This window comes from Bos indicus, chromosome 29 (assembly GCF_029378745.1).
Source record: "Bos indicus isolate NIAB-ARS_2022 breed Sahiwal x Tharparkar chromosome 29, NIAB-ARS_B.indTharparkar_mat_pri_1.0, whole genome shotgun sequence".
NCBI classification, from domain to species: Eukaryota; Metazoa; Chordata; class Mammalia; order Artiodactyla; family Bovidae; genus Bos; species Bos indicus.
In genome coordinates this window covers 17605332-17617694 of record NC_091788.1, presented here as the reverse complement: position 1 = coordinate 17617694, position 12363 = coordinate 17605332, and the positions used below count along the sequence as shown (strand labels likewise).

The 12363-nt window shown below is 45.5% G+C and overlaps 1 protein-coding gene across 2 annotated transcripts in view; it reads right to left on the bottom strand.

Annotated features, from left to right (window-relative positions):
- TENM4 (teneurin transmembrane protein 4) overlaps positions 1-12363 on the bottom strand; it is a 3327204-nt gene that overhangs the window by 117282 nt on the left and 3197559 nt on the right. For both annotated transcript variants that reach the window (XM_070782510.1, XM_070782511.1), the window contains one exon: positions 786-932. In XM_070782510.1, coding sequence (XP_070638611.1) covers positions 786-932 — 147 coding nt within the window. The remainder of the gene's footprint in view (positions 1-785; positions 933-12363) is intronic.

The window sequence follows — 12363 nt, the reverse complement described above, 5'->3', positions numbered from 1 at the left end:
GAAAGCACATTGCGGTTGTATTTATCCAGGTTTCACACAACAGATAGGCAAAGGCTAATCCTAGCACTAAGATAAAGACTGGAAGGGCTCTTATGATCCGAGGGCCTCATTTTGTAAGTAGGGAGTGTGAGGCCCACTGACTCGAGCAGCTTGCTTAGTGACACACAGAGGGCCAAAGACAGAATTGGGATTAGAACCTTGACCTATTCGTTCTCAGCTAATACATGTTCCACAAGAGAAGGCCTCTCTTCCTCAGGGTTCTGACTGCCCAGCACTTGAAAAAAAACAAAAACCAACAGCAAAGATGAATTCTACTACAAACCCACAGGGACAGAAGGTGTGGGGGCAAAGGTGGCCCCCAGGACTCTTGGTGAGAGTTACCACCAGAACCAGAGGAGAAGGGACCTCGACCAAAGGTAACTCAACCACCCTCCCCCTGGAGAAGCATCCTTTCTGGCACTTTCTGTGCTACAGAATTGGGGTGGCCTCTTCTTGTCCACTTCCAGTGGGGGAATCTCACAACTTTGCTAGGCAGCTCACTCCATTAATGCACTGTGAGGAAATTCCTTCATTCATGTGCCTTCTCCTCTGCACTTGCTGTCAGATGGCAACGGATTTTGTTTGCATCAGTTAAGCTTAATTAATTCCAATGGAACAACGAGTGACACGTGCTTATTCCTGAGATGACAGGTGCTGTTTTATGCCTACCCTGAGGGCCCCACCCTCCACTCTGCACCTCCCACTGCCCTGGAGACTCACGGGCCCCTTGGGTGCCAGAGCCCTACCTCCATCGTTGTCTTTGCTGTCGCCACAGGCGGTTTCCATGGACGTATCGCAGCCAGCTCCTCTCCAGCCCAGCTGGCAGACGCAATGCCACCCGTTTAGGTCCAAGGTACATCTGCCGTTGCCATTGCACAGGCCAGGGCAACCCTCTGCAAGGCAAAGCAGCCAGAATCAGGGTCTGATCAACCATGGGCACAGACTGTGCTCACACACACTCATACTCGACCTGTCAGCTCACAAAAGGCCTTCACATTCGTCAGCACACTGATGCCCTCGGTACCTGGGGGTGCCTATCGTTAGAACTGCCCCTTACATTTAAGGCTACTGAGACTCAGAGGTGGAAGGCCTGCTCAGACCACATGGTTAGCACGCGGCGCTGTCAGGAGGTGGGGGGGCTAGGCCTGAAGCCCACACCTTCTGTACCCAAAACCCTCCCTTTCCAAAGTGATCAGGATTCTAGAGCCAGAGTCCACGGATGTGGGCTTATCCAAATCTGGCCAGTGGAGCTTTGGGGCTGATTCTTCACTCCTTGCTTACTCTTGCCGGTTGTTCCTGCCTCTGTTTTGTTTAAAACAAAGGAATGATCATCTCTCTGTTTACTCCTCTTGTCCCCTCAGCACACCTGGGTCTCCTTCTAAAGGGCTGTACTTTTCTCAGGCCTTGGGACTAGGTCCATTGCATGGGTCCTTAGGCTTTGCATTTGTTTTGTCCGATTTCCTCCTGAACAACTGTCTTTGCTTTGAGGAAGAGTCCTGGGGTCTTTTTCTTCCCATCTGATCCTCAACCACTCAGAGCAGCCTGGATGACTGCCACGAGAGCGCCTAACGAGGGCTGTCTGGGAATGCCAGTGCAGGTTCGGGCAGGCCACTCTCCCCTAATTGTGTTCATCTGTACATCTGTCTGCCCGCCTGTCATTTATTAGGCACCTTCTCTGGGCTAGCACTGGAGGTACAGACATGAATAAGGCCTAGTTCTTATTCTTGAGGAGCATGCAGCCTATCAAAGGAGACAGATTTGTATGAGTAAAATATTTCACTGCTAAGTGCCCTGAGGGAGATGTATAAAATATGGTGGGAACCAAACACGGGAGTGCCCATCTGTCTGCGAGGGCTGGGATGATTTAATCAGGGAGGGTCAGGCAATATTTAGACTCTGCCTGAGTTCTGCTTTGACTAGATCATAAGGTGGGAGTTATTATTCCAGTAAGCTTGCAGATTTTTGCTTACCACCTTCTCAAGAATCTGTTAAGTTACATGCTTCACTCCTGCTTCTATTTTGCTGCTTGGTTTTCATCAAGTCCTCATTTTTAACAAATCTGCCAACTCCTTTCTTAGAGGGGCCATCAAAAAAACACCTCACCAGGATGCCTTCCAAAGCTTCTTTCTGGCCCTGCTCAGTCTCAGAGGAAGGTATGGATGTGAAAGCACTCTGCAATCTATAAACTTGTTTTATTATTAAGAGCAGCAAACTGCTACAAATACAGCTATAAACTGAATTTTCTATCATGAAATAACTGAAAACTGACCCATTTCTCTTAAATGAGACAAGTATGGATACGGCTGTCTGGTACAAGACCTAGGCCAAGGCAGGCACTCACTAAATGGCAGATCAACTAGAATCTAAAACTGTAGTGTTCAAGGCCTTTTTATCCTTGACTGGTATTACAAGGTAGAAGAAAAGAACATGTTCATTTATACTTGAGATGTTCAACACAGCCACCGGTCAATCTGGCCACTGTGTTTTCCATTCAAAGGAAGAAACATTTATTGAGTGTGTGCTCCCAGCCCAGGAGGGAGTCCCGCAGAAACTTTGAAGCAAATGTAGACTATGGGGGTTGCTGCCTGGCAGAAGCCTGTTGGGGGAAGCAGGACGACACCAGCATGGTCACCCCAGAAGAAATCGAGACAGCAGCTGAGAAGCGCAGGAGCAGTGCTGTGACATGCAGGCACTGTCTCAGAAGCTGACCTCAGCCACTCCTGATCTAAGCACCTAAAGGCTCCCTCTTTCTCCAATGAGGCCCATTTAAAATTTTGTCCATCCATCTGAGACTTGCTTTAAATTAAGCCTCATATGTTGAAATTAGTCTCGGAGGAACAAGGGTCCAATTGTTAAGGATAGTAGTAGACTGCTTTCTCTTGCTCCAAGGTATAGCCACAAAGAATCTCTCTTGAATAAGAGTACAAGCTTGGGCTTCATATCAAAGGCTGGTTGTGTCATTCAGTGGCTGTAAGACCCAAACACCTTATTTAGTTCCTTTGAGCCTCAGTCTACTTATAAAATGGGGTTGTTGGGAGGCTTAAATAAAGTATGCATGATGCACAAAGCCTGACAGACAGGTTGAACACAATATCTGAGTCTTCTACATGTCATGACTTTCTCTCTAGTTTGAGTAGAGGGACTATCATATCATAAGCTGTAACCATAACCCCAGATAGGGGCCATAGAAAGGCAAAAAGAAAACTGAGGCAATTACCTAGATCAAAGTCAGTAAAGTATTTTGTAAAGGTCCAGCTACTGAATATTTTGCCTTGTGAGCCATATGGTCTTTGTGGCTCTGTTATTACCAAATTCTGCCATTATAGCTTGAAAGGAGCCACATACAATTTGTAAATCAATGGGCATGGCTGTGTTCCAACAAAATGTTATTTATAAAGACGGGATGAGCCAGATTTGGTCTGTGTTCTGTAGCCTGCCAAACCCTGATTTAGATGCTTCAGGACAGTGACGACAATGACAGTTGCCATATACTGAGGGTCTACTATGGCTCACCACTGTGCTAGGCATTCTACGTATATTATTTCCAAAACTAAGTAACTTTTGGTTGTATTTTTCAGATCCTGATTGTCTAAGGCAGTGTCAGTTTCACACCATTTAATCCTAAATTTTTAATAAAAACCAAATCTTAGAATGTGGACTTCGGAATGGGACAGAACAGTTCAAATCCCAGTGCCACGATCTTACTTTGTTGTTGTTGCTAAGTCATGTCTGACTCTGCGACCCCATGGACTGTAGCCCACCAGGCTCCTTTGTCCACGGGATTTCCCAGGCAAGGATACCAGAGTGGGCTGCCACTTCCTTCTCTAGGGGATCGTCTTGATCCAGGGTTTAAACCCGTGTTTCCTGCACTGGCAAGCAGAGTCTTGGGGAATCCCATGTAATGTTTGGCAAATCATTTAACTCTCCAAGTTTAGTTGTGTTATCTGTAAAATGGAGCTAATACCCAATCCACAGAGCTGTTAAGAAAGTTAATGGGATAATGTATACCAATTATTTAGCACAGCAGATAACACAGGTAGGCATTTAATAAATGATAGCTGCTATTATTATTATTGGACTTCTTTGTTTTAACATTGTATTGGTCCAACTTCACTACGAAACTCACGAATCAGAAAATAATACTTTGTCAGTCCAAACTGTTCAGCATTTGGGTCAAAAGCTATGGTCCTCATAAATACAAACCTCGCCAGAGAGAGCTGAAACAAACCCCATGCTGTGGTCATGGGGCCAACACGCCGCTCAGCAGGAAGCAGTAAGATAGATGGGTTCAGGGCCCCCGAGTCCCAGCCCAGGCCCGCCTGACTTCCCTAGTGCTCTGTCCTTCTCCTTGAGGGCAACTGTCCCAAGCGCACTTAAATAATTCATTTTGCAATAATTTAAGGTCTACTCCCTCCATTAGAATGTAACCTCCATAAAGGTAATTTTGGACCTAAACTAGTACCTTGCACAGAGCCAGTACTCCATATATTTGAGCTGAAATGGATCAATGGATGAGGCGGGAGACCTAGGTTCTGCCTGCCTAATTTGTGGCATCTTGGCAAAGTAATTTGTCCTTTCTTGACCTCAATTTCCTCATCTATTGGAGTGGCCAAAAAGTTTATTTGGGTTTTTCCATAACATCTTACAGAAAAACCCCAATGAACGTTTTGATTAACTCAATACGAAATGAAGGTTTGGATGAGATGCTCTGTTAGGCCCTTCCAGTACCACCACCCAATAGAGAAGGTCAAAATAACCTCAAATTGGATAATTCTGTTCTTAATTTCAACAAACTTTACTTAACACCTACTGCATACCAGGTATGCGTTAATTCTGGGGTATACACAGATGAGATATAGCCTCTGCCCTCAGTATTTTTATACTCTATTTATCTATACCTTTTGTTCCAAGACAATTTAAGACAGGATGGGGCTTCCCTGGTGGCTCAGATGGTAAAGAATCTGCCTGCAATGCAGGAGACCCAGATTCAATCTCTATGCCTGGGTTGGGAAGATTCCCCTGGAGGAGGATATGGCAATCCACTCCAGTATTCTTGCTTGGAGAATCCCCATGGACAGAGGAGCCTGGCGGGCTACAGTCCATGGGGTCGCAGAGAGTCAGACACAACTGAGCGACTAACACTTTCACTTTTGTTCCAGGACAATTTAAAATGGGTCTTATAATCGCAAACAATGCTTCTCAAAGTGAATTCTTTGAACTACCAGTTCTATGAGTTCCTCAAAAACAAGCCTCTATAGTTAAATAAGTTTAGGAAACAATATATCATATACTCTCATCCTAGAAAGTCACATTAAACACATTAAAGCCTCCGGGGAGTCTTACAACAAAGAAACCTGCGTATTTGATTATTGGAACATTTTCCAGTTTGACCTCAGAACTCCTCGCTGCCACCCCAACCATTTATAATCATGTGGAACATTCTATTCCACGAAACCCTCTTTGGGAAGCCCTGCTCTATTGAGCTCTGCTTAGCACACGGGGCCTGGTGCACACATTCTGTGCAGCTCCGAAACTGCCAGGAGGAGCCCGTGTTCTCAGGGAGGGTCCACTCTACGTGCAAAACCACAAGAACACTCTCCCCATGGTCAGTTTCTTTAAATGGACTAGTCTCTATCCCGAGGGTCTGCACTGTCCAGCTGGTTTCAGGGTTTCAGAGACACCTGGAGTGCCTGTGGCTTGAGTGAGGTTTGCTCTCATGTAACAATTTGCTTCTGAGATCATCACACCTCCCATTAGCCATTATGAAAAGGCCTCCTCTGGGGGGGAACCTGTTGACTTTCTTAAAGCAATATGCCCTTCCTTACCTGCTACTAAAACTTATTAATTCCACAACCCTGAAACACATCAATAATTCAGAGAGCCCAAGTGGCGTTAACAATCCCCTCTGGAAGGATTCATACTGGGTATTTTCCAGAGCCCAAAATAATATAATTTTAAGGTTTAGAGAAGGGCTAGGCTTTTCAAAAGAAATAATGCCCTTTAAATGACAAGGGACCGCTTTATTTCCAACCTCCTGTTTAAGCCTACAAAGAAGACTCCTTTGAAGTTAGAAGACTTTCAGAATCCTTGAAGGTATTTAGTTTTTATGTGGTAGAGGAGCTATACAACATACCCATCCCATTTATGTTTCTCATTCTGGTCTTCTCGTATGTTTTCATTCCCACAGGCAGTTCTCTAGACAAGGGCACCATCATCTCCTACCTAGATGACAGCAACAGCCTCCTAATTGGTCTTTTTGCCCCTAAATGTTCCTTCTCAACTTTTCCCACCATACGGCCAGATCCATCCTTCCAAATCACAAATGTCATCAAGTCATTTGCATGCCGTTCAGTCGCTCACTCATGTCCGACTCTTTTGCGACCCTCATGGACTGCAGCCCACCAGGCTCCTCTGTCCATGGAATTTTCACAGCAAGAACACTGGAGTGGGTTGCCATTTCCTTTTCCAGGGGATCTTCCCAACCCAGGGATAGAACCTGCATCTCCTGCATTGGCAGGCAGATTCTCTGCTGCCTGGGAAGCCCCATCAAGTCAGTATCCTGCTTTTAAAAGCCTTCAGTGGCCTCTTGTGTTATGTTATGGCCCACAGTTTGGGTCTGTGAGGCCCTGCCTAGGCTGGGGAGGGCTCTCATTGCTAAGTGGCCACGGGATGTCCTCTATCACAATCCTCATCATGTTTTGTTGGAACTATTTTTAGTGTTTTAGTGACAATATATGTTTACTGATTTCTCTGGGAGGCTGGGGCCTCTTCTGTCGTGTGGCTCCACATTTCCTCACACTTAGGAGGAGGTCAACATACTTGGTGAGTGGCTGTTGTTTCTTCAGTGTCTACCAAGGCAAGTGGACAGAAAGAACAAAAGCTGGCTTGTCTCTGAACTGCAAAATACTCTACTCTGAAAAGTCCCAGGCTTACATATATCAGCCTCTGAATTCTTTTTTGGGAATTACTAGCACCCATTATACCAGAGAGCCAGTCCGATGGGGTGCTTGGTGGAGAACTAGATTTTTGGCAAGAAACATTTGTCTTTTAAAGTGACTTATGATTCATTGACCTAATCTAGCTCAAGGTTTGGTGAATATTTTCTGCACTACAGATCAGAACAGGTGGCTTGAGAGAGAATGTGGGTTACTTTCTGGTGAAGGTGTCAGCTTGGAAGATGAGGTTTGGAGGAAGAACATTGGAAATTAATGGGACATTCTTCATGACTATGACAGAAGAAAGAATATTGGAAATGTGGATTAGGCCAGGAAATAAAAAATCCTGGTTCTGCTACTTACTACAAGTGTGATCCAGGCTGGGACACTCAACTTCTTCAACTTTAATTTCCTTTTCCAATCAAATGAGTATAATTCTATCTGTTCCCTTAAAAAAAATTCACAGGACTCACTTAAGACTCATGGATGTGGAAAAACTTCACATAGTGGGAAAAACATTCACCAAATAGATGGTGACATTATTAAACTTAATCCATCTTGAGGATTCCCCTGATGATGATCATGTGTGAAATGCCTATTTTAAACAGGCTCAGATTTGTGACTCTTTCTTGCTGCAATAATTTTATTCTTGGTTGAAGGCCAGTATGTAAAATTCAAGGAACCTTGCTTCTCAACACCAGGCATCCATTGGATGGGCCCCACAATCACCTTCGCTGTATTTGGCAGAGATATCCCAGTTGAAAAGCGTTCAGTCATTTAGGTTGCCCTAAAATCCTTTCCATGAATTTTTAAACAGCAGTTGCTATCTCTTATTAAAAGCCAATTTAGTCTTTTTCTTTACAGTTTCAAAAATTAGCCTGGCTAATGAAGTCCTTCTTCAAATTAAGGGCAAGGCTAAGAGTATGATGATAAAACAGCACAGCTAACATTTACTGAGCACCATTCCTGCCCACGTGCTGAACACTTTACATTCACTACTTTACTCAATCCTCATGCCAACCCTATGAGGCAAGTTCTGTTATCATGCTTATTTTATAAGGACTCTTGAAGTGAAGGGAGGGAGGTCGGTCATTGAATTCATTAAGTGTTGGAGTTTAGATTCAAACTCGGGCAGTCTGACCCCGGAGTATGTGTCCTTAAGCACTGAGCATATATTTGGTACCCAGTGCTGTGTGAGGGCTTAAGGATAAAAAGACGAAGATGGCACAGTATTTCTCCCCTGGGAGCTTGGAGCTTTTCTGGAGCACACGTATCTGATCATTCAGACTTCTTAGAGCTGCTGCTGCTGCTGCTAGGTCGCTTCAGTCGTATCCGACTCCGTGTGACCCCATAGATGGCAGCTCACAAGGCTCCCCCGTCCCTGGGATTCTCCAGGCAAGAACACTGGAGTGGGTTGCCATTTCCTTCTCCAATGCATGAAAGTGAAAAGTGAAAGTGAAGCTGCTCAGTTGTGCCGACTCTCAGCGACCCCATGGACTGCAGCCTACCAGGCTCCTCCGTCCATGGGATTTTCCAAGCAAGAGTACTGGAATGGGTTGCCATTGCCTTCTTCCCTTCTTAGAGCAGTGAGGCCTTTTTGCAAAATTAGGTACCATCAACTTAATGTAAATGGCAAGAATTACTTTGCCTGTAGGGAACACTCTGCAAAGATAAAACTTAACTAAGTCAGGCCTTCTCTGAAGAGGGGGAAAAATAAATCCAAACAAACCGACCATTTACTCCCTGAGGTCAGAGGTCTGTTTTCCCCTCATTTCTCCAGAGCCTGGTACAGTATCTAGTGGGAATGGAGTTCTTAAGATGTCTTAGGTGGCTCCAGGGTCTCTGTTGCTTCCTGTCTAAGACCACCCACCCTGGTTCCCAGCAACTTAATCCTGATGGACCAGGGGCCACAGGGATGGGCAGGGTGACATGAGATGGGGCAGAAAGGGTGTATGGGAAGGGAAGGATAACAGCACGATGGCAATGTCACAAACAGATTGAGCACTTGCGGGCAGGGAAGAAGGACACTCCAGGTATATCAACCGTCTCGTTATCAAAACCCTGCCCCCGGGGCAGTGGATGCTGTGACAAGTCCGGGATGTGGCAGCCTTGGGACGCCATGCTTAGAGGGTACATGTGTATTTCTAGATGTACATTTCTTCTGTTATGCCCATACACAAACACACACACACAAACACAACAGGAAAATAGAGGAAGACCATACCTTTAACTACCCTATCCAGATAGTGCGCTTGGGGAATAAAAGACAGCACATTTAAGGTAGGATCCAGAAAGTGCAATACTGCCTGTCACACAACCATGCCAGGTGCTAAGGAGACAAAGGGGCCACACCCCACATCTGGGACAGACCTGCCAGGGAGAGGAAAATAAAACCAAAGACAGGACAACACGAGAGAGCAGGAGGGAGAGCAAGCGCATTCTCCAGGAGGGGCCAAAAGGAACGTCAACCCACTCTGGGATCCAGGCGTTTGGAAATGTGATCATATAAACAAGAGGACATGTGGATAAGGAAATCGGGAGGAGGAGGAGGATGGGAAGCTGCGAAAGTGGCCATGCTCCTGATCTGTCAGCTTCATGGAAAACTAGCACTTTGTCTGCCCAGAGCATCGTCCACCTTCCCTTTGCTGTGGGACGAGAGTGAGGGAATCCTGTCTGGGCAGAGGTGCCCGCAGAAGGTTGGGGTTTGGAGACAGGCAAGATGTGAGTTATCTCTGATATGCACTAGGGGACTGGGTTGAGTCTTTGGTCAAATATACTGCTAGCCTATATGCTTGCCACTCCTGTATTTTCCATGGACACATGTGCCCAGAGGAATGCAGAATGCTTGGTGTTCTAAGTGAGATGCGTCTCTCCTTTGTGCCTCTTACACAGAATGTGAGGTGCAGGTCAGTGGAGGTCGCTGTGAAAGAAAAGAAACCCTGACCCCTTCTCAATTCTGATAAACTCAAAAAGGTATTTAGAATGATGTATGCTTTGTTTTCCAACACATACGCCATTGTTACAATCATACAGCACCACTGGGGGGTTATATTCAAGCAGTGAATCATTTGGCAATCTGAGGTTTTGCTTATTTGTGAGTGTGTTAAATGTTAGTTGCTCAGCTGTGTCCGGTTCTTTGCAACCTCACGGACTGTAGCCCACCAGGCTCCTCTGTCCATGGAATTCTCCAGTCAAGAATGCTGAAGTGAGTTCTATGCCCTTCTCCAGGGGATCTACCCTACTCAGGGACTGAACCCGAGTCTCCTGCATTGCTGGCAGATTCTTTACTGTCTGAGCTACCAAGGAAGCCTATTGGTGAGGATGGGTGTCCAACGAGGCTCTGAAATAAGCCTGCTGTGCATATATGTGGATGCCTGGCTGTGTGTCTGGAGCAGGGCAGACCTCTTCATCCCCAGCACGCATCAGTCACAATATCTCACCTTCCCCATTAGGCTGTGGTCACAGTCTTTGGAGGGGCTTCCCTCACATCTCCCTCTCTACAGCTCCCTCACAAGTGCTCCCAAGAAACTTGGGGAGACGGCCACCTCCTGAAGGGCGGATGTTTTCAGCCAGGCTGGCCCCCACACTTAGCTTGATTTCACACGTGAACCAGAAGTCCATAAGAGAGGGCTCAACTGCAGTGGTGAGGCCTTATCTGGAAGCCCTAGGGTTCTATAAACTGTGAGAACATTCTTACTCTCTTCATAAAAAAAAAGGCATAAATTTTATGTTTTCAATCCTCTGGACAGGACAGATACTGTTGCTGTTCATCAATATATATTTGCCTCTAAAGGCTCGTGGATGAAAGGCTATGTTCTTAGTTCAGGCCTCCTTGTGGTCTGTGCTTCAAGATGAAATACACTCCCAGAGGCTGCAGAGCCAAGTGGAAAATTGGGAAGAGGAGTTTAAAGGGGTCTGTGTTCTTCCCCCTTCATTCTCAAAGATCCTGCAGAGTCCATGAGCTCACAGGATGTCAGGAGGAAATGCGAAGGGGAGTGGTGTATTACGCAGGACCGAACAAACAAAACTGTGGACGGACAGACGGTGAAAAACAGGATCAACCCGCATGGAAAAACAAGCCCAGGAAGCTCCTCTGGAGAAGGCGAACTCTTTCTTGATGTTTGGTGCTTCTGCAACCTTCTTCTTAGTCAAGTTTGTTCATCTAAGTTTGCAAAGTGACCCGAAATTGCTTAGAGGTCATCTCCCGGGATACGCCATTAGAGAGCCATAACATACAGGATTTCTTGGCTCAGCTGGTGTTCTTAGCTTTCTGATCTGCAGAGTTCTGTGAAGGGTCCTAATCATATATTCTGGTCATAACTCTGAACCCAGCTACAGACGAGATGGAATGAGCCTAGACTTCTCTCATAGGGCTGGCAAGGATGACTCAGCTGGATGAGACACCACTGTTGGGATCCAAATGGCTATAGAGCTGTGCAGCATCCATGTGGAGGGAGCTCTCAGACCATGAAAAATGTTGTCTCCAAACTCAATGGTGATGTTGTGGCTCTGGTGATGAGTCAAGATTATATCCACTCTGCAGACTAATCTCCCCAAGTTCAGGGGCTGACCTCAGAGAGCTCTTGTTCTCTCTTCTAACGTCATTTCATTTATAAGAACTATTTCGTAATAAAGTTCTCTATTAAGCGTGTTTTTAGTACCTTGAACAAATGCTTACTAATTTCTTAGATACAGGCAGGAATGGCAGCCGGTGTAAGTGACAGAGGCAGACTTAGGTTGCAATCAACATTGTGGGTTTCAGGAGGCAAAAGTGGGCTCCACAAATCCTGAGATTCCTTCCCTACAGAGATAGAGACCTCAAGCCACACTGTGAATCCAAATGCTGATAACAGCCAGTCAACACCAAGTCCAAGGGATGCAGAACAGAGCTTTCTTGACTCTACTAAAAATGAAAGTGGTAACTGGGTCTTTGAAGTCCAATGTCATTTACTTATAAAAGGCTTGTGCAGAAGTCCACGCTGTTGTTTCTTCTACTGTTTGAAAATCTTGGCGCCTATGCCCTTGAAAAGAGTTAATTAAAATTTCATTGTGATTTTAAAGCACTAACTGTAAGAAAATATGATGTCAAGTCCCTAGGCTTGCACTATGGATGGTGGATTCAGGGCTTCCCCAAATTCCTTCATCTTTTTCTTCCAGATTTTAGGATGAAGACGATGGGAGTAGAATCAGTTTCCTCTCGGACGATGATTGTCTTTTCAACATTGTACACGATTCTCAAGCTTCTGCTATATTCCTGTCACTATGCAAAAAAACTGGAAACCGTGGAAGCACACAGTTATTTATAAAACAAGTTCTGGGCCTTTGACAGGCGGGAAGTCTGTGAGGTCTTAGTTCTCTTTAGTATTTCTATGACCTGTGACATGAAAGC